General features: G+C 38.1%; 1 protein-coding gene across 1 annotated transcript; it reads right to left on the bottom strand.

The window, feature by feature from the left end:
• Positions 1-15,495: 15,495 nt before the first annotated feature.
• LOC129752023 (nuclear pore complex protein Nup160 homolog) lies at positions 15,496-21,294 on the bottom strand. The gene is made up of 15 exons (XM_055747813.1): positions 21,052-21,294; positions 20,884-20,986; positions 20,334-20,831; positions 20,036-20,208; positions 19,570-19,973; positions 18,983-19,501; positions 18,818-18,923; positions 17,810-18,080; positions 17,546-17,746; positions 17,359-17,477; positions 16,729-17,295; positions 16,155-16,640; positions 15,935-16,095; positions 15,672-15,875; positions 15,496-15,602 (listed from the first exon to the last, which is right to left on the bottom strand). The coding sequence occupies exons 1-15, from the start codon at positions 21,143-21,145 to the stop codon at positions 15,558-15,560; spliced, it is 3,951 nt and encodes a 1,316-aa protein (XP_055603788.1). The 5' UTR covers positions 21,146-21,294; the 3' UTR covers positions 15,496-15,557.
• Positions 21,295-25,616: the final 4,322 nt, after the last annotated feature.

The raw sequence follows: 25,616 nt of genomic DNA, 5'->3' as shown, positions 1-25,616 counted from the left end.
AATGAATCTTTAAAACATATGACTTACCATCAACTGGGGCAACATGCAACACTTTTGAAATTCAATGGCTTCTAAAGGTTAATGCTTACAGATAGTCATACCTCTTGTACATCAAAAGTTCTAAAGTTTGTGGAACACCAAACTGACGTAATCAGAAAAATTATTGGTTTTACCAGTTATTTTTTAAATTTACGATAATATGCGATTTCCACCCTACTAAGAAAAAGGGGTAAGTTGCAACAAACTCTGCAATTAATGAAAAATCAAATGAAAACATTCGTAAATTTATAGTTTTTGATACATTTGTGATGTCATAACGCATAAAGCACCAATTGCAGTAATATTTGGTTTAGTTCGAATTAAATTTTAAATTTATTCTGTCAAAAATGTGTTTAAGAAAAAAAAAGTGTTAATCGGCTGCATACATCTAGGGGTGAAAAATACTGCAAAATATTCTGTTAGCTTAAAACATAAAAATAAATCTCAGGATGAATGAAATTTTAATTTTTTGTTAGGTTTTATTAAAGACACTTTACCATCCTTATGGCATTCGTGTCGAGCTGATGTTAACAAACGCATAATGCAAAACAATCATATCCCAGCATATGGAAACGCAATTTATGAGATTTAGTTCTGATTTGAATTCTGTTTCATTTTGCCCCAGACAGATTACTGAATTGAGGCGCTTAGGATCAGAGGGGTGCAAGTGCCGAAATGATGATTTCGAGAAAACGGGCCTCAAAGTTATTTTTCTAAATCAAAATTATCGAATCAATTTTTCTACTAAATTTTCGATGGAGTGTGTCTCATGAGGTCTAAAATGAACGATTCTGAAAGAAAAACCAAAGTTTTTGCGATATTTATGTTAAAACGGCGAACTACTTTTATTGATATTTTTCACTTGCACCCTTCTGATCCCAAGAATGACACTTGCACCCCTCTGACTCCAAACAATATGATAGCATCCTTTTGGAACCTGTATGTAACGAGTATTTTCAGTATGATACTAGATGTTTTGTTTTTGTTCACACATTTAATTTTCTACGTTTTCGGGCTTCAAATTTCTATGCAACTCATAATGAACGAGGTTTGCAAGTTCCACTATCCTAATTCCCAGAATTTGTTGAAAACTTTCAATCTCTCTTTTTCCTTAATGGTGGATACACAAGAATACCTGCATATGTGTTCATTCATTGGAATTAACTGTTTAGCTGGTCGCTTTTTCCGGTAGAACCAACGTACGCTTCCCCTTGGTTTCGTAGCTTTTTATCGCAAGATGAGTTTCCAGACTGCCTGATTTCGTTGGCGTCTTGATGAATGGCCAGTTGACTCTCCAGGAATGGACTCATTCTCGCTAGCAACTGCAGCAGCAGCACCTTCTGATTATCCAGACGAACCGTGGATGTTTAATTTTTCTTTTTTGGTCTAATTATACCAGGCCTCTTTCCTAAACAGTTATTTAAATCCTCTGAGCTTTCATCCGAAAGATTTTTCTTAGATATATTTGCCAAAAAAATATTGTTAAGTGCGTTTTGTGTTTGCCTTTTATCCCTATTAGCATTGGCAAAATTTGCCATAAAAAAATATTTTAGAATTTTTTGTATAAGGTACACCGGGGCAAGTGCAAACTCGGGGCAAGTGCAAACGATCAACTTTTCTCTGTTACAAACAAATTAAAAAATATTTCTTCTTCTAGAAGTTGTTGTTGTTGTCCAAACCAACAATCTGACATAGATAAACTAAACTTTCTTTTAATAATTCACTAAAAACACGGCACTGTTTGATTACACACGAATTTAAGTACGTACTAGACATGAAAAGTGTGTTTTTGTTTTGCTTTTTTTGGCTACAAAAAAGGGCATTCAAATCCGATTTTTCGTTGAAAGGTGAGTGTTTGGGACTGACATTCAAGTGAAAGCGGAAAATTTATGATAATTTTTCAGTAGACCCTGAAAATTGTGAAAATAATATTCACTCCTGTCAACCCACACTGCGGGGCAAGTGCAAACGACACTACCGGGGTAAGTGCAAACGCATCTTTAGCCATGTAACATCAGACATTATAAAAAAAATCATCTCAAAAATGGTTCAGCATTATATTAGAGTGGTCAGAAAGGGTATCCAAAGTGTTGTATCTGAAGCGGATATTCAAAATTCCGTAATGCCTTGGCAAATGAAGGTCTTTTGCTTCAAATAACAGTCAGCAAAACTGAAGTTCCAAAAAGTAATTAATATAGCAGAAAAACAGCAAATACATAAAAAAAAGTTGATAAAACATACCGGAACATGTATTAAATTCGTTTAAGTAACGATACACTGACGCATCTTTGAATAAGTTTGGAAAAAGCATTGCGTTTGCACTTGCCCCCATAAACGGGGCAAGTGCAAATTTAAAAAAATTTTCACAAAAGTGCCGTTACTTTTTACCAACATTTTTTAATTTTTCACTTTCAACGGGAATTTGTTGAGAACCATTTTAATGATGCAACGAACGATAATTGATAATTTTTGAAGATTTACATATTTTTCTAGGACATGTGAAAGTTTAACTATGGTGAAAACCGTTTGCACTTGCCCCGGTGTACCTTACATAACTATGAGTTTTAAATGCCGACGAAGTTACACCTGAATCTATTTTCATCACTTCTCTATCTGAGGACTTTGGATTATCCTGGTCAGAACCAGTAGAAAATCCTATTCGGAGCTAGATGATGTTGTTTTCAACTGACAAAAATGTATACGTTCTAATGAAATCAGCCTAAAAGTATAATCCTTTGGTGCACTTGCACCCTTCTGACACCAAACAAAACAGGATTTTCATTGACACGTTTTTTTATAAATAGCTTAAAAATATGGAAATAATTTTTCGTTTGACCTGTGTCTTCTACAGAATGTTAATCTATACTTTAACTATCCAAAAAACAGTTTATCTCAGTTTTGATAAAAAATCACTTGCACCCCTCTGATCCTAAGTGCCTCAATTATAAAAAATATTTATATAAAAAAATTTGGTGATTGTCCGAAAAATATTTATACACCAACAGTATTGGTATAGGATAATGAAAGCAATATAAAGTTTGTAGGTGATTTCATTAAGCTAATCTGTCATACTGGTTAAAGTTTTTTATGGCGACGAAAAATGTAAAAATTTGTACATCTATTGCAAGACTTTTTAAATTTTTTATGACAATCAAAAACTTTCGAAAACTCTTTCACGATGTTAAAAACTATGCCATCATCAATTTGTTATCATTCAATGATAACTTTACTTACTTTGTTCATGTTATACGTTTGTGTAAATTCTATTTATTCCGGTAAATTTGGATTTTAAAAAGACGTGCTTAAGTTTTGCAGCAGTTCTCAAACAGCTCAACTGAAAATTTATTATAAGGTACACCGGGGTAAGTGTGGACGGGTTTTCGTATAGTTCAACTTTAAAAAATCATTAAAAAATCAGCAGTGGAGCAATTTTGATAAATTGACGTTCAATGTGATGCAGAACATGTTGTTTACAAAAGCTGAAGAGATGAGCTCGATAGAAGCAATGCGAAAAAAGTTATCACGTAAATCGTTATGGACGGCTGGTGTCTTCACTTACCCCGCTTTATGGGGTAAGTGTGGACGGTAGATTTTCCCTTTGATTTCTCAGGAAATTTTCACAAAATTTGTGTTTTCTTGGTTGAATACGTTACTTTATTGCTCGAACCGTCCAAAATTTTGAAAAAAGTTCATGATACTGTAATTATAGTGTGTAATTTATGTTACAACACACGAGATCCGATTTTATCAAAAACACAGAACAAATAAGTACTTAACTCAAATTTTCATGATCCGAATGCTAAATATAGCTAAATAATACAACTCATAAATGATGAAGGACAGAAAATTGAAAAAATGTGTAAACTTCAAGTCTTTTTAAAGCCGTCTACACTTACCCCAGGTAGGGGTTGAAGACAAAATTTAAGTTTTTTGTAAATAAACTCTTTTTTCTTAATTTTTAACGGCCGTTTCTTTTCCTAACTGGTTGTTTGGAATGTAAGAATTGTTTCAATGTAGAGTTTTTCATCGAGAGCCAGCTAGTTTAGGAGAAATTTGCAATTGAAAAAGATGCACATCAACTCGACATCGTAGTTGAAAATAGAAAATTCCGAAAAAGTCGCTGTAAACATCCGTTATTGTCTGAATCGTATCTTTTTCACAGTTATTGGATAGATTACAAATAAATTGAACATTTTGCATCAAAAGTTTGAAAAAATAGTGCACAGTATTGATTTTATAGCCATCGTCCACACTTACCCCGGTGTACCTTAATAATTATTAATAAAGGAAATTTTAGAGTTTTCCATTCCTACTCACAAATATTTAGTATAGTCCTTTCCTCCTTCAAATTTAGCTTTTATGTTTCTTAATTTTTCGACCTTTCGTTAGCGACTGCCTAAAGTTCGACCTAATATAATTGGCAAGTACATTCAGTTTACATTTCATTTCAGGTTTTCTTTAAGGTACTTACAACTCTGTTTTCTTTTACAGGTGACGATAATGTACAGTGTAACGATCCAGATTCAGCCAGCGATCTCAAATGACGAATACTGCGGTTGAGAATCACTGAAATAAGGTGGGATGAAGTACTTTACATGAGCACTTTCGAGAAGTATCTGGATAATAAACGATGGTTAATTGTGGCTTTTATGGTCAATTACACTAAAACTCACATTCCGGTTTAAACGGATAAAAACGCAATGAGGCCTATGCGGGTTGACCCGATTTACTTCTTCCCGTACCACCTGTATTGTAGCGTACAAAGAGATAAATTAGGTTTCGTGACACTGTACTTTACCAATTTCACTAACCGTCGAACTTATATATTCTGACTGAACTTTTAACTTTGTGATTATCTTTGTAGATTTACTGGATTTGATCGGTAACTTCTTCAACTATAAGTCGCAAACTTAAACACATGTGGGTTGATAAATTACTCTTTTTCTTCTCCTTAGTAGGAAATCTTACTGATCAAGGCAGAGATTTGTCATCTGACATTTGACTGTGGACCGCCACAACACTCCCAACCCGTAACTCCGATAGGCCTTCGGCTTCATCGGATTTACTTCCTTCGCCCAACTCCAACACAGCTAAATTCACCACACTGCGCCGATTTACTCCTGTTCGGATCAACGCCTGTCGAGCTGTACCGTCCGGTCCTTCTAACACCTTGTCCACCACACCTCGAACCCATTGCTTCCGGTCTTTTCCATTGACAACGAAAACCAGATCATGTTTCTTTATGTTTCGAATTTCTTGAAACCACTTCGTGCGTCGATTTATCAAGGGGGGGGAAATTATTTAATCCATCGCTGCCACATCTTATCAGCTAAATATTGCGATCTCTTGAACATGCTCTTTAAGGCGTCCGCAAGTTCTGTTTCCGATTTGGGTTGAAAATCTTCTTTCTTTACCGTTTTCAGGAAATGATTTGGAGTTAAGGCTTCCTCGTAATAGTCATCTTGAGGTTTATACGTAAGCGGACGTAGATTTATCATCTCTTGTACCTCAGATAGAGTGGTCCATAAAATCTCATCTGTTAATTTCCTTCCGTCATTTAAAGCTTTCATCGATTCCTTAACCGACCTGACCATTCTTTCCCAGATACCCCCCATATGAGGGGTTCCCGGGGGATTAAAATGCCATTTTGTTTGAGAGGACACAAATGCTTCTGCACAGCTGTAATTTCTCGTTTTACGTATTTCGTTCCAGGCTCCTGTGAAATTTGTGCCGCTGTCTGAAAAGAATTCTCCGGGAGAACCTTGTCGGTAGATAAACCTGCGTATGGCCATAAGGCACGACGGAGTTGACAGACTGTAAACTAGCTCTAAATGGATTGCCCTTACTGACAGACACGTGAAGACTGCAACCCATCTTTTCTCTGTACGACGCCCGACCGTTACTTCTAGTGGTCCCAGATAGTCCACGCCTACGGCTTGGAATGGTCCCAGCTAGGGCGTTACGCGCTGCGCTGGCACTGGTGACATCAACGGTGCTTGTGGGTCACAACGGTTAACTTTGCACCACATACAATCTTTGGCTACGAGACGTATTGCAGTGCGCAGCCCGGGAATGCAAAATTTTTGGATTACTTCATTGAAGATAGTGTCGCGATACATGATATTGGTGTAGAATTCTAAGGGTTATAATATGCCCTGGGCGTGGTGCACTGAACGAAATTGGGCTATAAAGAATATCGGAAATTCTAATGCTTTTGCACTACTAGAAAATCCAATACTTTTTACCAGTACTAGAAAGAATTTATTCTATTGAAATGGTTGAAGGATTGATTTCATTGGAAATTCCGATAAATGCAGTAGTGTGGCTAGCGCGGCTAGTTGATATGATTTATTATTTTTACAGATGAAATGAAACGGTATCGTGGGATCCAATGAAACATACTAATGTTTATTTTGCTAAAAATTTGTTTTGCTCTATTTTACTTACTTTCCTTCAATTTAATTTTTTTAATTAATATATACACCGCATCCTCCATATCATGCACTTTTGGATGTTCTCCGTACTTTCAATACTGCTGGTGTTTCTTCCTGTGTTGTATTGCTCATTGCCGTGAGGTGGTATCCATAAAATATGGTTAATGGACATTTGTTCTGGAATGTATTTTAACACTATTACTTTTCCTTCAAAATAATTGAACTATATAAACTTACCGACGAAATATGTACACCCTTCCGTATTGCAACGTCAAAAAAAGTCCTCTCATCAAGCTGGATGTTCTGATTGAGCCACACGAAGCTGCGAATAAAGTTTTCCCCTCACATAGATCGTCTTCTTCTTGAGCTGGAGAAAATTCTTTATCGAGCGAAATTAAATAAAATAAATTCTGTTATTTCCGCATGTATTCATTCTGGAATAAAAATAATCACAATATTTCATTGCATTGCAGATCAAAATAAACTACTTACCAGTATTTTGGATTGAGCTTTGAAAATGAACAATGATTATAATTAACGAACGAATAATCTTACTTTTCAGAATCGATATTATTTAAATGGTTTAAATTTGATAAATGTTATTAGATCTTCTTATGCATTTTACTACGGGTGACTGCCTTATAGAATTTATTGGATATTTTAGTAGTTTCACACGGATTTTTATCAACCAAAACCAAGTGCTAGAATTTATTGGATTTTATTTTACTTTTTATTAGAAATGCTATTATCTTTTATCAAGACCCTAATTTATAAAAGTTGTTGGATTGACCCTATATATTATATAGCCCGATTTTGTTCAGTATGTGGGGGGCTCAATTATACACGCAGAAAAAAGGTTTTTCATTTCAAAGGAAAGTGCCGCGAAAACAAAGGATTTTTTCCTTTAATTTTGGGATAAATAAAAATTCCTTTGGTTCAAGAACATTTTCCTTTGTTTCAAAGAATTTTTCTTTTGAAAAATCTTTGAATCAAAATCTTAATGCTTTGAAACAAAAAACAGTTTCATTTGATGCAAAGTTGTTTTCGTTTGCTACAATGTAATTTAGATTTAGATTTAAAAGGATTGGTTCATTGAACCATTTTCCTTTTATTCCAATTGGAAGAAATATTTTCTGTTGTTCCGAAGTTCCTATTCGGAATTTTGAATAATAAAATGAAACGGTTTACATCTTAAATTCATTTTTATTCACAAACTTAACACAAACACTGGTTCACTATAATGGAATTAACCGATCCTAAATTTTGGCCTGAGGGCATTCTTCTTGGGCCGCTCAATACACTTCCAGAAGCAACTCCGGTTGCTAGCTTTATTGGTCATCCAACTGGTGATTGCCGCTGAAGATCGGGCCGAAGATAATCAGACCGCTGGATTTTGGGCGGAATCAGCCGTGGTCCTGTAACGATGCAAAAGTTTATGTAAAATCTTAAATATTCACTTTTTGACTAACGGATTAACACGCACTTACCATAGTATGCATTCCCCATCCTGAATCCTCCTAAATAGCGATCTCTGATTCACTATTTTTGATTTTTAACACGACCGGTTAAACTTTATTCGAAATTCGGTACTTGCTAAATTCAAATTATCTTCTAAGTTTGAAGTTTTAACTTAAAGAATTTATTCCTTTCAGTTGAAAACATTTTTCTATGGTTGAAAGAAAATTTACTTTGTTTCAAAAGACATATGCAATTGAAAAAATGTCTTTTGGATCAAAGAATTTGTTTAAAATCAAAGTCCGAAATTATTCAGTTCAAAAAATTAATTCTTTCTTTCAAAAATTATTCATTTGAATCAGAACGCGAATTCATTGATTCAAAGAAAACAGGAGTTTGATTCAAAAAACTGAGTGTTTTGAATCAAAGTCAGTTTTGTTTTGTTTCAAAATCCAAGTTTTCTCTGCGTGTATCACTCTGATATAATTGGGTATGCCTTGACGCCTAAGTATCTTTCCGTTTTCATAATACCACATTTTGCGATACTTAGGAACACCCTCAGTTCACTTAGAATGCAAGTGAACTGAGATATGGTGTTGGCCCCAGGGCTTTTTACCAACGCCCCACCAAGCATTCATTGGTCCGATCAGTAATGATTGTTTGACCGGGAATTTACACTTTACACTACATTACATATCATTCAGTGGTCAATGGGTCAATATTACATCACACATTATTTGTTTACTAAACATATGACACAACATAACATTACATACCGTAGCAACAAAACTCAGCCCATAGTGGCTATTATTTGTCTGTTACATCACACACCACAGCATTACACATCGTAACGACAAAACTCAGCCCACAGTGGCTATTATTTGTCTGTTACATTACACAGTCCAGCATTACTCATCGTAACAACAAAACTCAGCCCACAGTGGCTATTATTTGTCTGTTACATTACACAACACAGCATTAGACATCGTAACAACAAAACTCAGCCCACAATGGCTATTATTTGTCTGTTACATCACACAACACAGCATTACACATCGTAACGACAAAACTCAGCCCACAGTGGCTATTATTTGTCTGTTACATTACACAACACAGTATAACACAGTGTAACAACAAAACTCAGCCCACAGTGGCTATTATTTGTCTGTTACATTACACAACACAGTATAACACATTGTAACAACAGAACTCAGCCCACAGTGGCTATTATTTGTCTGTTACATTACACAACACAGCATTAGACATCGTAACAACAAACCTCAGCCCACAGTGGCTATTATTTGTCTGTTACATTACACAACACAGTATAACACATTGTAACAACAGAACTCAGCCCACAGTGGCTATTATTTGTCTGTTACATAACACAACACAGCATTAGTCATCGTTACAACAAACCTCAGCCCACAGTGGCTATTATTTGTCTGTTACATTACACAACACAGCATTAGTCATCGTAACAACAAAACTCAGCCCACAGTGGCTATTATTTGTCTGTTACATCACACAACACAGCATTACATATCGTAACGACAAAACGCAGCCCACAGTGGCTATTATTTGTCTGTTACATTACACAACACAGCATTAGACATCGTAACAACAAACCTCAACCCACAGTGGCTATTATTTGTCTGTTACATTACACAACACAGTATAACACATTGTAACAACAAAACTCAGCCCACAGTGGCTATTATTTGTCTGTTACATTACACAACACAGTAAAACACATTGTAACAACAAAACTCAGCCCACAGTGGCTATTATTTGTCTGTTACATCACACACCACAGCATTAGACATCGTAACAACAAACCTCAGCCCACAGTGGCTATTATTTGTCTGTTACATTACACAACACAGTATAACACATTGTAACAACAAACCTCAGCCCACAGTCTCTATTATTTGTCTGTTACATTACACAACACAGCATTAGACATCGTTACAACAAACCTCAGCCCACAGTGGCTATTATTTGTCTGTTACATTACACAACACAGTATAACACATTGTAACAACAAAACTCAGCCCACAGTGGCTATTATTTGTCTGTTACATCACACACCACAGCATTAGACATAGTAACAACAAACCTCAGCCCACAGTGGCTATTATTTGTCTGTTACATTACACAACACAGTATAACACATTGTAACAACAAACCTCAGCCCACAGTGGCTATTATTTGTCTGTTACATCACACACCACAGCATTAGACATCGTAACAACAAACCTCAGCCCACAGTGGCTATTATTTGTCTGTTACATTACACACCACAGTATAACACATTGTAACAACAAACCTCAGCCCACAGTGGCTATTATTTGTCTGTTACATTACACAACACAGTATAACACATTGTAACAACAAAACTCAGCCCACAGTGGCTATTATTTGTCTGTTACATCACACACCACAGCATTACACATCGTAACAACAAAACTCAGCCCACAGTGGCTATTATTTGTCTGTTACATTACACAACACAGTATAACACATTGTAACAACAGAACTCAGCCCACAGTGGCTATTGTTTGTCTGTTACATTACACAACACAGCATTAGACATCGTTACAACAAACCTCAGCCCACAGTGGCTATTATTTGTCTGTTACATTACACAACACAGTATAACACATTGTAACAACAAAACTCAGCCCACAGTGGCTATTATTTGTCTGTTACATCACACACCACAGCATTAGACATCGTAACAACAAACCTCAGCCCACAGTGGCTATTATTTGTCTGTTACATTACACAACACAGTATAACACATTGTAACAACAAACCTCAGCCCACAGTGGCTATTATTTGTCTGTTACATTACACAACACAGTAAAACACATTGTAACAACAAAACTCAGCCCACAGTGGCTATTATTTGTCTGTTACATCACACACCACAGCATTAGACATCGTAACAACAAACCTCAGCCCACAGTGGCTATTATTTGTCTGTTACATTACACAACACAGTATAACACATTGTAACAACAAACCTCAGCCCACAGTGGCTATTATCTGTCTGTTACATTACACAACACAGTATAACACATTGTAACAACAAACCTCAGCCCACAGTCTCTATTATTTGTCTGTTACATTACACAACACAGCATTAGACATCGTTACAACAAACCTCAGCCCACAGTGGCTATTATTTGTCTGTTACATTACACAACACAGTATAACACATTGTAACAACAAAACTCAGCCCACAGTGGCTATTATTTGTCTGTTACATCACACACCACAGCATTAGACATCGTAACAACAAACCTCAGCCCACAGTGGCTATTATTTGTCTGTTACATTACACAACACAGTATAACACATTGTAACAACAAACCTCAGCCCACAGTGGCTATTATTTGTCTGTTACATTACACAACACAGCACTTCACATCACAAAAGCAATGAAAAGTAAAACCCTTTTGCTCGTAATACAGCTCCCTGACCTTCTAACCTATCAGGGAGCAACCAGTGTTCAATTGAGTGCCAGTGCTTAGTCCCTCTGGTGTATTACGGTCTCGTCCAACTCCTTCCCAATTCATGTACCTAGCTTTCCCCCGCGGTGAGAAGTTTTAGCCTCGAAAAGGCTCTGTGATTTCTCACAAGCTGCCGCATAAAAAAAAAAAAAAAAAGAATTCTAAGGGTTATAATATGGCGTCTAGGTAATATAATGGGGTACCGTTGATCAAAGGGCAGATATTCTGCTCTTTCTATGCGACCCCTTACGCGTAAGAATCCTTCTTTATCTAGTATAGGAGTAACTTTATCATAACTTAACAGGAATCCGAATCCGGAACTGATTGTAGGATCTTCGGCAAACTCGTTTTGATCGAAGTAGAAGACTTATTTGTAAGTAATCTGGTCTCATATCACAACATTGTAAATTAACAAAAGAATAAATTTTCTAGTTGAGTCACGTCAAATACGGACTACAAGAAGTCTACACTTTCCAAAACAGAACTTTCATTAATTTAGCTTACAAATATCTTCAACATTTATTTTGAATGTAAGTTTTTGTGAAAATATGACTTTTTCATTAAAAAAAAACTATTTAAATACTTCGGTGTGTTTTCATTGGCAAGAAAAATACCACTTTTTGAAACTGAATTTACCGCTTCGTTTCTATCAATATTTTTTAACAAAATATTCAAAATACTAGAAGAAGAGCTAAAAATTGATTCAACTTACTTTTTAGGAGATCTCTGAAGGAATGGATTTGGAAGGAAAGGGTTTAATAGAAAATTGGGTTAGAAAACTTATAATCCAGAGCCGAGTTACTTACTTAATGATCCCGCGCCGATCCTCCGGTGCATAGGGCCGTGGTAAAAGACCTCCACTGTTGACGATCCGGAGCCAGCGTCTTCACCTGGTCCCAGTCAAGATTCTCGTCGACAGTTCGGATTTCAGCGGCTAGGCTCCGCCGCCACGAGTTTCTGGGCCTGCCTCTTCTTCGATGACCTTCTGGATTCCAATCTAGCGCCTCTCTGCAAATCTCGTTTTCATCTTTTCGCAGCGTGTGCCCAATCCATCTCCACTTACGTTCCCGAATCTCAATTTCTAGCGCCCTTTGATGACACCGGCGATGTAGTTCCTCATTCGAGATCCAGTTGCCAGGCCACCAAGCGCGGATGATGTTCCGCAGGCAGCGGTTTACAAATACTTGCAGTTTTCGCGTCGTCACCGCATATGTGCACCAAGTTTCGCACCCGTACAGCAATACGGATTTGACGTTTGAGTTGAAGATTCGGATTTTTGTTCGTAGAGAGATCTGACGTGACCGCCATATGTTTCGGAGACTCGCAAACGCTAATCGGGCCTTTCTGATCCGAGTTTCGATGTCTTTCCTGGTACCACCATCAGGCGTTATCTGGCTACCAAGATACTGGAAGCACTCCACTTTCTCAACTTGTTGCCCAGTTACCACACGCAGAGAAAACTAGTGCCTTTAAAACAAAAGAAATACGTTTTTGAATCAAAGTTCTAGTGTTATTGGAATCTAAATCTTATTTTTTTGATTTAATTTTTTTTTCTATCAAAAGGAAAGAAAATTATTTTGAGTTGGTGTACATGAATTTTGAATTGATGTACTGTACTTGAAATCAAAAGACAATAAATTCGTGCTACAATCAATGAAAAAATTCTTTGATTTTGTTTAAATTTTCTTCGAAACCAACAACGCTGGAAAACATTGTGGCGGAAAGTTCTCAATGCCGTGGAGGATTTTTGGTGAGTTTTCTTTAAATATATCTGGAGTGAATTATTAAATTTTTTAATTAGTTTTAGGTCAACTATTCAGCCGACGAAGACTAGTTCTGAAGAAGGAACGAATTGAAAGCTGCGAAATTCCAAGTTGCCCAGTTTATAACATGATCCGCTTGTTTGCCAAAAATTCGTCTGCAGATCAATGTTAGCATGTTGAAATGTGAGTACCTTCAATATTATATATTGTCAAACTACAATCTTTAAATTGCTAGTGCTTAACTTCCTTCCTCACATTTCATTCAATGTTTTTAGGGAACATATTTATGTCATTCATTTGTGTTTTATTAATTTGAATTTTTTCTATTTTCCTCTTCTTTACAGGTAGACTTCCGGAAACAAAACTTTAAATAAATAAATTATTTGAAAAATAAAATGTATTATTATTCTTCGAAATGAAACATTTGTGGTACCTGTGGCAGAAACGAAAGTAAATAATAAGAACAAAGAAAAAATGTTTTCGAATTAAAATCAAAATAACTTGGAAATAAAGGAAAATGTTATGACATCAAACGGAAATGCTATAGGTTCAAGGGATTTAAGATTTGGAATCAAAGTATTTCAGATTTTGAATCAAGAAACATTCTTTGATTCAAAAGAAAACATTTCTTCGAAACAAAGGAAAATGTTTTTGAATCTAAGTAATTTTTATTTGTCCCAAAATCAAAGGAAAAAATCCTTTGTTTTCGTGGCACTTTCCTTTGAAACTAATTTCTATTTTTCTGCGTGCATGAAACTGGAGGGATTTCATGTGTTGATCTCCATCGACTTGGTCTTTCCGACATTGACTTTGAGACCTGCTGCCTTGGAACTTTCGGTGAGGTCGTCGAGTTTGCTCTGCATGTCCGGTTGTGTTTGGGCGAGCAAAACAATATCGTCAGCCAGGTCAAGGTCGTTCAGTTGCTCCATTGTTAAAGGATTCCACGGCAATCCTCGGTTCGGTGCACAGTCGATCGATCCAGTCAGAATCTCATCCATTACGATGAGGAAAAGTAGCGGTGATAAGATACATCCTTGTCTCACTCCAGCAGTTACCGGGATTGGTTTGGACAAGACACCATCGTGCAAGACCTTGCACGAAAATGCTTCGTATTGTGCTTCGATGAGATGGACTAGTTTCTCTGGGACCCCTCGTCGCCTTAGAGCCGCCCAGATGTTTTCATGGTTCTGTCGGTCGAATGCTTTTTTCGAAATCAACGAACACCAGCAGAAGAAAGTCCTGGAATTCGTTGATTTGTTCCAGTATGATTCGTAGCGTTGTGATGTGGTCCACACATGATCGTCCGGATCGGAATCCAGCTTGTTGCCGTCGGAGTGTAGCGTCGATTTTCTCCTGGATCCTGTTCAGAATCACTTTGCAGAGTACTTTGAGGGTTGTACAGATCAACGTTATGCCTCGCCAGTTACCGCACTCTGTCAGGTCTCCTTTCTTCGGGACCTTTACGAGGATAAGCTGCATCCAGTCGGCCGGGAATGTTGCAGTATCCCAGATGTCAGCGAAAAGACGGTGCAACATTTGTGCTGATAGGGCAGGGTCGGCTTTCAGCATTTCAGCAGGGATGCAATCGATCCCAGGTGCTTTGTTGGATTTCATGTTTTTGATTGCCATTTTAATGTGCCCAATTCCCAGTTTAATGTGCTTATACATAACTTTAGAGCATTTTGATGGCGCTGTTGGAAGGTAAGTAGACTTAAACCACTTAAACATTAATTATGTAGAGCATGTACCGTCTTCGAATATTTCTTAACATACTATGTTGTTCTTGCAGATTTTCGATTCTCATCACCGGATGACTAGAGAATAAAATCAAATTCAAATTATTCAAAACAAAGAACTTTGAATCCGGTACCAAACTGACGGTTTCGACGACACCGCAAATTAATCCATGGACAGGGGCCGCTGGTCTAAAAATTGTTTTTGCAATACTACCTATGACAAAAAGTCAGTTCAAGAAACTTAGAAGCACGTACGAGACAACGGTAAATACACCTTAACATTCTTGAACTTAGACTGTTAATCTACCAATGATGAAAAATGCACTGAACCTAATCGATCATTGAGTGATTTGGTATATTTTTTTTAAATTGTTCAGCATACCACAGGCTGATTTACACAAATTGAAAAAAAATATATGAAAGATTCTTTTGAATGTGATAACATTTGAAGTTCATTTAAAGGTTAAAATCAAGAATTATATTGACCAGGTAAAGACAGATCTAATAAAACAAAATGGTAAATTTCTTTCGAATTATTTCTCTCGATATGTCAATTTTTTAAACATAAAAGTTTTATTGGCAAATGGACGCGAAAGAAACCTCCTAAGAGATTTATTTAGCAATGCAGTCGATAAGCTGGTTCAGTAAATTTGTTTGCTAGAAATAGACGATGAAATAACGTAAGACCATTAAAAATATCCCCTAGGTAAAGAAAAACGAACTTACCTGCTTGAATTTAGCATCTTTGCTCAGCTCAAACTGCAACCGATCGATGAGCGTAATCGGGAGCAAGAATCGGTTGAAGTGTAACGTCGTGATCGAGCTTCTGCTGATCAGCTGCGCCTGGATCAGTTTGACAGCAATTTCAAAGGCTTCCTCTAGGCGGCCAAAGTTTACGTAAAGCTGTAACAGTTTGGTGGGCGTCTTGTTCTGTAGATTAAAAAAAATGAATTGGGTTGAAAGGAATTACTTTCTAGAAGGTAACTCACCATACAATAGTCCGTCAACCATTGAGGTGGAAAAGCATTTTTGGAAATGATTTGATTCATCACGGCGAGATAACAGGCTTCGACGTCCTTCGTTTCATTCTCGAGACTAAACTTCAAAAAGTTCCAAGCCGTGTCGGTGCTGTCTGAGCTTAGAACAGATTCTGAAATTTGGGTGTTATTAAGAAAAGTTATTAGAAAAAAAAACAATGTTTTTAATCACCTTCCAGTGCGTTTTTATGCAGCCAATCCCAATTGTCCGCAGTTTCCTGTAGGGCGCACATAACGCAGGACGCCGCCAGGCTTTCATAGATCATAGTGAGGCTTTTGCCCAACATGTTGGCCAGCTTGAAGGCCGTGGTATACAGTTTAGCGTTAGCCAAAATCACCAGCAGCTCGTTGGTGTCGACATCTAGCACAGATTTATAGTCGTCCAGCTGTTTGGAAATTTCCAACACCGCCTGGGTTACCATCAACTCCTTCCGAACATCTACCAGATCAACAACTACGATTTTGGTGTCCGATTCTTCAAGCCTGGCAGCACCGCCATCTTTGGACACCGATGGCTTCGCAATCCAGGCGTAATCCGGTGCCACTAGATTGAGCGCATTGATGCACTTGAGCAGTGCTTCGCAACGCATCTTCAAAAATGCGAGCGAATTGCACTCCAGCTGACAACGCATGGCTTTTTCGTAGGCAATGAGAGCAGCTGGAATTGATGAGAAAAGCTCCATCAGTAAAATGATCTTACATTTTTTAGTGTTCTTTGACAATAATTACAAACTAGAGAAACTCACCCTTTCGCATATTTCCTTTGAGAATGTAGAACGAATACAGAAAGTCGTAGTGGCTGTTTTCGGATATTTCAACGGATCGGGCGTGCATTTCCATGATGTTCTGGAAATCAGTTTCCAGCCCATAGTAGGGCAGCTCGATTAGTATGTTGAACTTTTTTGCCTGGAACAAACGCCACACCAGCTGCCTCAGGCAGTCCTTCTTCCGAGTTTGCTCACAGTTGTACACCAACGAATGGTACGCTTCCTCATAGTGCCCCAGCTCCATGTGGGCACTGAAATCGATACTTTGAAACATAGCCTGTTGCTTGCTGTGTATCGAAGTTCCAATAGCAATCTGAGCCAGCACGTTTATGCAATCGTAGGCTTCGTAATGTTCGAACAACCGGATAACTTTCATATAAAAAATACTGAGCAGCTCATCCGGTGGCACCGAAGTTCCGTCCGATGGTTTAGTGAAGTTGATTAAATACGGTTCCTTTAGGATGCCCTTAGCCGATTGGGGAAACAGGTCCAAAGCTTTCGCATTCTCGCCGTTCATGAGGTAGGATTTTGCAAGGATGAAGTTACCTTTTAGAAGAAAAAAATCTTTACTAGTTTCGATGGAAATTATCTAGTCAATGAGTAACTTACGTGAGCAGTTGTTCCACTCACACCAGGAGTTCAGTAAACGAACGTACTGCTCAATGAAAATGTGCATTTCTCCTTGCATCAGCCACTGACCGAACGTGAAATCTCCTGCCACTGGCCATCTACAGATACAAAATACGATCATAGTTCAAAATAACGTAATGCTAAAATACTAGAACATTTAACTCACATCAGTCGCAATAAACCATGGGATATTTCCAGCAGCATGGAAAACCATTCGGTGCTTCCGGATATACGTTGTCCTTCCTCCGTTGTCATGTAAGTTTTCAGACCCCGAGTTGACACGAACAAATGCAACAGAGAAATGTACTCAAATGCGTAGGCTTCTTCGTGGCCAATCACCAAAGAAGCGTCTCGCTCCAAAGATTTACTGAAAAAAAAACCCAAATTTAATTCAGGAAACCTTTCAACGGATTTTTTTCTCTCAACAAACCTTCTAACGACCGCATAGTCGACAGTCGATTCAGCGATCCAGTTCATCACGTAGTACGACTGCAGAAACACCTCGCTATCCGGGATACACTTGGAGCGGATGATTTCCATCGAGTTGCAGTTGAGGGCGAAATTGCTGAGCAGCAGATGCTGCAGCACAATCAGATTGCGCACCACCATGTAGCGCAGCTGTATCATCTGCCGGACGCTTTCGGTGAGCAGCTGGACCCCGAGCAGCCCAGCGAACGGGACGTTCTTGGAGCTGGAATAGACTGTAAAGAAAGGAATATTTGTTAATAAATAATCCTTTTTAAAAGCACTTCGCTGATTTCTTGCAGAGCGCAATGTGAACAAAAGTGTTACAATCTACACCGTAACATACCCTCGCCCGATTGCCATGCTGCTCTTCATTTTAAAATGTCGCGTCTAGAATAACCGCAACCAAGAAAACAGACGTCAAAACAAAAAAAAAAGAGAGAAAGCAAGGCCGATTGGGATCAGGCTTCAGTTCGTACAGAGATATAAAAAAAGGATAGGTGATTCGTGTTCCATTTCCTGAAGAGCTTTCCTGAACCACAAAATTGGGATCGGCCCCTACGTATTTGCTTCGATCTATTGGAATCTACAAAACCGAAAATAGAAGACCTATTGACATAACTCCAGATAGCCAAACATTAAGCCGTTATCGTGACCACACATGAAGATTATTGTTAGAGGGCATACGGAATTATCTAAACAGCAGCCAAAAAATCTCGTGCAAACGAAACAAATGTTTCTAAGTTGCTCAAAAATAGAAGATACGCGTTTTTAAAACCTTTTTAATCTTCAGTGGTCTCTAGTGGACACAGGAAGTCCGTGGATTAGTAAAAAACTATTCCGCTCCAACGTGCATGTTGATAGTTTACACTTGGAATAAAGCGTGTGACCATCGACCAAGAAGACTCATAATATTCTAACGACTTAGCTATGGCCTAGAACCGTTCAAAAGCTTGTGAAATCAAATACTTACTACTTATATCGTCCGAAACTTCGTAATCCAATTTGAGCTTTTGCAAAACAACAGCCATGGCCTTGGGAAGATCCTCGATTGACTGTATAACCGAGGTCAAGTTACACTGAAAAAAAAAGTTCATCAGTGATCAAGGCAAGTTGATTGCGTTCCGCCAAAACAAACCTGGTTACTGAAACACTGCGAGGAAGCAATCGAATCCATCATATCCTTTGTAGACCGAAGCTGAAACAGACACGATTCGATTTCGATCTTCTCATCGTCCGGCACAAATTTATCGATCTGCTTTAGCACCCGAATCAGCACCGCAACATCCTGGTGAACCGATTTACCTCCGGCTCCGTCAGTAATAACGTTGCCGGGATAATTTTCCGACAGGAAAGCCACCTCCAGCTCATCGCACGGGCGGAAAAACGAAATCAACTGCTTCCTTATCAAGCAATAGACGTCCATCTGTTCCAGGATCAGCACGCCGATCGGTTGACAGGCCTCAAAGTTGTACTGGGAACAGCACATGTAAAACTTTTCCCACAGGTTCGAGGACAGCTCGATAAACTCCTCGTCGGTGATGTTTTGCATCTTCCGTTCGTTCTGCAGCTCCCCGTCGATGTAGCTGCACACGTGACGCTTCAGGGCGGCCGTTGAGATGTTGCTTCCGGTGTAGTTGAAACATCGATTGAACATCTAAATTTCCAAAAAGACGATTGATTAAAAATTCTAAAAAAAAAATTAAATATGGGTTTTAAACATACCGACAAAGTTTTGGCGATCACGTTGTTGTGAAACTTTCCTGAGTGGAAAATTCTATTACAATAGACGTGCTTAAGATCGGTTCCTTTTTCCAGCTTTGCCGTGTATTTGTCATCGATGGCTTCCAATGGGATCGGAAGCCAAAAGTTGTTCGATTCGTTGCAAATCGAGTAGGTTAGCACTTGCATCTCGCCTTCGGCGTTGCACCAGAGCGCCCAAATGCCACGATCGGACAGCTTGTAGTCGATAAGATCGTAATTTGGAGCTAGAATGGATGATTCTTTTACCAGAACCGGGTTGCCGGAATCATCTGTAGCTGGTCGCAGGATTATAAACTCAGAACAGTCCGAGTAGGACAAGAAGACGCTTATGAGGTTGGCCGATTTGCGAACCATTATCGTTTGCGCTAAAGGGAAAATTTACTTTAACAGAATTCTAACAATATGAGATAAAGTTTGAACAACTTACATCCCTCCAATCGGCCATTTTTGACGAAACATTCCGCTCCGATGCAGGCACCATTGGCGATGGACCACACCCGGCTGACGTTGTTTCTGTAGAAGGCGTACAGTACGGATTGCCTCTCAAGTTCACCGAACTGCAGCGATACGATCTGATCGGGTGCGTTACCATTCTTTTTTCTGTTTGAAAAAATATTAAATGATAATGTATTGCCGTAATAGGTATAAGAAATTTATCTCTGCTAGATAAGCTTCATCAGGATGGCTACATCTTTCCCATCAAGGTTAAAACGGTTCAGACTCACCTCCATGCATCAGTTATATTTGAGAAGAATCTCGAAATCAGCTGATTATGCTTCAGCTCAGTGATCTTAACACCCCCATGAAGGTGCCCCATCTGGAATAAATAAAGCGCTGACACGGTTGCCACCGCGAAGAAGCAATCACTCTCGGCGCCGTTCTCATATTCCGCCCGATAGGCAGCGGCATGGGATGGTAAACACTGGCCGATGTCGTTACTAATAACATAAAACGCTGAAGGATCGCAAATCTGTTCCTTGCTGATCCCGGCAAGCACCGACTCTTGCGACCCATCCGGGTTGGAACTGTTCGCCTTGGGGTGACGCAACACAATCCGATGAATGCTGGTCACCGTTATTATCAGCAGGAAGACCTGCATCTGATTCCCGCTTATTTCCACCGCCAAAATGGGACTTTCATCAAAGTTGATCTTTAGATGGTTCTTGGCCAGATTCAAATTCATGCTGACCTCACTCAGGAACAACGAATCCCGACAAGTTCTCCTGTGAAAAAAGACTTCAGCTAATAGTCCCTAAAAATTTAAAACCTACTTACCAGTAGATGAATCGGTTGGACCGAAAGTCCTCCCTTTCGGCGAAACTGTAACCTCCACATTGCTCGGATGTTTTTACATCCTGCAGCATGTTATGAATACCACCTTAAATAAATTCAATCAACAAATTCAGTATGAAGACAAAAAAATCCTCAAAAAAAAACACATACCGGTACTGACGCTGATTTCCCTCCAGTTGCTAACATTCGAGGAGAGCTGACGCATCGGGACCTCGCGATACTGCACCGGTACGAAGTTATCCATTATGCTGAACGTTTGTTGTACACTTATGAAAGTAATCTGCTATCAAAAACTATCGAAGTACTGATTAATTAGAACTTTTTTTAGATTCTAGCACGAGCGCGGAAATTACAAAAGCAGCAGGACTTTTTCGCAGACTGATGCTGGCAGTTAAGCGCCTATGCGGCCGCGTTTCTTCAACTGACAGCCTTCGCTGCGGTTTGTTGTGCTGTGAAATTTAATGCTGGGCGACATTTTTTGTGACTCAACGCAGTGAGAAAATTATCCAAAAGTTTGATCAGTTTACAATCGTAATCGATTTAATTAAAGCCAACCGCGGTAACTTCATGATTTTTTCACGGTGTAAGTCTATTCGGGCGTTCAAAGAATATCTTCATCCGATTACTTGTTAAAACTGTTTTCTTTCTTTTCCCCCTATTTCTCCGTTTCCAGTTCCGGCGTATAACAGTTGTTTATCATGCTGTTGTTGAAAACTTTTTACAGTCTCAATTTCTTCCGAAAAAATGGAAAACGCTGAGACTATTTAAAGTTAAAAAAGGGTTAGCTTAGTCTTAGAATTCAAAAAAATGATTGTAGTACGTCTTGTTTTTGAAAATGTTGACGCTTGTCCATGGAGAGGGAGTAGGAGTTTGAGATATGTCCACCTGGACATACTTAATTACCTTATAAATATTTTCAAAAGGTGAATAAATATTACTAGTTTGAATTGAAATCCTTACAATTGATTGCATTTAGGTTTAAAATAGAAGCAATTAGATCAAAACTCTACTTCAAATAAGAAGTCAGATTAATAATTCTCTATATTCAATGATTTCAATAAAATAAATATGTCCATGGAGCCAGAAATTTTTGTTCATTTATCTCGAGAAAGCTTAAGTTGCTTCCCACGTAATCCATTTTGAATTTTGCTTAAGATAATTCGGTTACGAGTAATGGCTGAAAAATTATGCAACCTACACAGTAAATCAAAATTACCGAGTTCGGTATTTTATTTTACAGAACTAGTTCTGTAATTAGAAAATTTTCGGTAATTTATCAATCTGACGTGTTGTTTTTACCGAGTTCGGTAAATCGGTTCTTGACTTAACGAAATTCGTTTATTTAATGTAAACAAATCTCGATGTCATTGATTTTTGGTAAAAAATTACCGAAATTAAACTGCAAAAGTGTAGCTGTCAAGGCGAACGTCGAAATTCGATTGTCATTTTTGGCGGTTTTGGCATTCCGGGTCTTCCTTCTCACTCTTGCAACCGAAAGTAATCGTTTCGACTTCTTTCGTGTGCTCGAGTGTGATGGCTATCTTTAAACCAGCCAGTCGTCGCCATTGCTCGGCATTTTCGGTTTCGCGTGTTTTGAGCAATGAAGCAGCAGTATTTTTTTTGCTTCGTTTGCCTCCATGCATGTGCATTATGTGCATTATAGACGATCGGAGTTGAGACACCACTAGCACCGGTGCTTGGAATGGACTGTTGAATTGATCGCTGCTCCAGTAAAGGTACACCGGATGAATTTTTTTCCCACTTTAGATGAAAATTAATTTTACTTCCAGATCTTCCCGTGCCTGTGACAACCTTCCTCCAGTCACCTTTGGGGACAGCGCTATGGGGCTGATGGCAGATGGCACATTGCCCACAACACAAGAAGCAGAGATATGGCCGACATTAACTCTATCCATGGATCCTGGGAAAGCCACTATACGGTACCATGTTGCAATAATGCAGAAAATAAAGTGGAAACAATTTGATCCAGCTCCTCATTTTTATTTGTAGATTGAGCCTCTGCTATTCAATCAATTCATCAAAAACTGTAAATTTTGTTGGTAATTTTTAACGCAAACCGTAAAACGTCGGTAGTTTCAGCTTATGATGCACGGCATATTACACGAGATGATTCGAGACTCGAATCATCAAGCGAAATATGACGGGACGCCGAAACTATCGAACCTTTTACGATTTTCGGGAAAATTACCGAAAATTTAACAGTTTTGCGGTAAATATTATCGGCGTTTCAGTAATTACAGATATTTCAGTAAAAAATTTCAAATTTCCGGTAAAAATAACCGAATTTTCGGTAAAAAATAGAGTTTTTCTGTGAAAATCACCAGTTTTTCGGTAAATATTACCGAACATTTTTAATTTGCCTGGTAAAACTTACCGGTATTTGCGTAATAATTACAGAAATTTCGGTAAACTCTACCGATTGTTCGGTAAATATTGCCGAACTTTTACAGTTTTTTCGGTAAAAATTATTGGTATTTAAATAATAATTACAGTTATTTCGGTAAAATTGTAGGTATTTCGGTAAAAGTTTTAGGTGTTTCGGTATTCATTACACGTTTTTCGGTCTAGTCTACCAGTTGTTCGGTTTATATAACCGCGCTTTTTAGTTTCTCGGTTAAAAATAACCGGCCGTTCGGTAATAGGTAAAGACATTTCGGTTCAACAATACCGGTTGTTCGGTAATAAAATGAGCTGTCATGTTGACATGATCAGCCGAGTTTCGGTAATTTTTACAGATAAAAGTCTGCAATATTTGACAGCTGTCATTTCTCTGCCATGAAAAAAATTACCGAACAGTTTAACGAGTTACACATGTTAGGATTTCGGTAAAAAAAATTACCGAACTCGGTAATTTTCATTTACTGTGTAGGAAAAGCGTTTCATCGCTTTCTTCTACTAAATGAGCGCCCAAAACAAATTTGTTGCCACTTTCAGCTTTCAGTAGAAATATTTGATTAATAATAAATTTCATTATTTTAAAAATTATTTTGTATAAGGAAATGAGTCTCAAAAATCTTCTTATGAGTATAATTCACCGTTAAGGCTAGTCCACACCAGGAGGCAGTTGGTCTCGAGACAGTCTCAATGGCTTCCATTTCATTCGGAAAACACTGAGATCGTTTCACATTTCCAACAATAGATATCAAAGTAGGTCTCAAAACCAGTGTCCGGCACAAAAACGCTAATCCGCTAATCGCTAATTAGTCCGCTAACTTTCGGTTAGCGAATTAATTTTCTCGCTATATTTTTCTTCAGCTAGCGGATAAGAAAGTTCCGCTAATTTTTAGTTCCGCTAACTGAAGAACGCTACCTCTTTGAAGTGTTGATTTGGCCATAGACTTATAGATTATAAATTTGGCATCATTCAGATTTAAAATTTTGAATCCGGTCAGGTATTTAAATTTTCGTTAAAGTTTGATTTCAGAAGCTATTCGATCTCGATTATGACTGGAATCATAGGAATAAGCGTCTTTTTGAATTGTCTTCACTTGAATTTATGTCTTAAGCATAAGCCTTCTTTGAATATAAAAGAGATGAAAAAGTTGTTGTGTGGGCCAGGCCCAACAAGAGGAACGTCATGCGAATATAGCATGATGCAATGCACTGTAGCTCATATTAATGCTGTCTATCACCTACGCTCACCGTCGTTATTGTGCATCGCTGATGCAACAGACCTTCCCTGTACCTACCCGAATACGAAAATATTGTAACATAACTGTTCCTGGAGTAGTTATAAAACGATTAGAAACAGCGTAAAAAAACGTTTAGAAAATGATATCTGAAACCATAAAAAACATTGCACTTATCTTGAATTCCAAAACGACGGTCTGTTGAATATGGCGTTAAGTTATGTTACTGTTTAAAACTATTAAAACCTCTATATGGAGACACTCTTCTAGGAACAGTTAGGGTAAGGTTTATAAAACGCTTATGAACAACGTTTTCAGGTTGTTGAACTGTTTCTGGAATAAATATGTGCATATATTTTTCGACGATTTATCAAACCGTTCATCGGACGTTTTGAAAACTGTTCTAGTAATCGAAATGAAGATTATACGAACCGTTTGTACTAGGATTACTGTATATTTGATGGTGTTTAAGGCTTGTTACGGAACTCAAACTATTCATTACTGTTAGGGGACCTTTATGGAAGTAATTCATAAAACACTACCACATACAGTCATCATGAGGCTTATCAATACTCTGGTTCATGTCTTTATGTCATCGAGAATTTAATTTTATTGCTTTTCTATACTAATTGATTTTACACATAATCGTTTTTTTTTTAATTCAGACCGCTATCTCTGCTCTGCAGAAATCCCAGGCGAGCGATCGAGCTGACGGACGTTTTATCGTAACCAGAAAACCACCTAATTATACCGGGGTTCTGTTAACACCAATGGCTGCCGTACTTCTTAGCGGACATCCTGCACCTATTCGCAATATGAACTGGATTCGACATTTTTTTTATGTGAACTTCAGGCGCTGAAATAGAAATAAAGTTAAATGATAACTTATCAGTTCCTACTTGAATTCATTTAAAAAACTACTCCAATGAAGCATCAAGTGGAATAAAACACAAATTTTCACCTACCTGGAAAACACAATGTCCGGATCCAAGGGATCCAATGGGGTAGAAATTTCAACACCCGGTGCGGTAGCAGCAATTGAATCAGCCCCGCTCGATCCGGAAC

Source organism: Uranotaenia lowii, chromosome 3, assembly GCF_029784155.1.
Source record: "Uranotaenia lowii strain MFRU-FL chromosome 3, ASM2978415v1, whole genome shotgun sequence".
NCBI lineage: Eukaryota > Metazoa > Arthropoda > Insecta > Diptera > Culicidae > Uranotaenia > Uranotaenia lowii.
The sequence above is the reverse complement of the archived record's forward strand: the minus strand, read 5'-3'. Positions and strand labels throughout refer to the sequence as shown.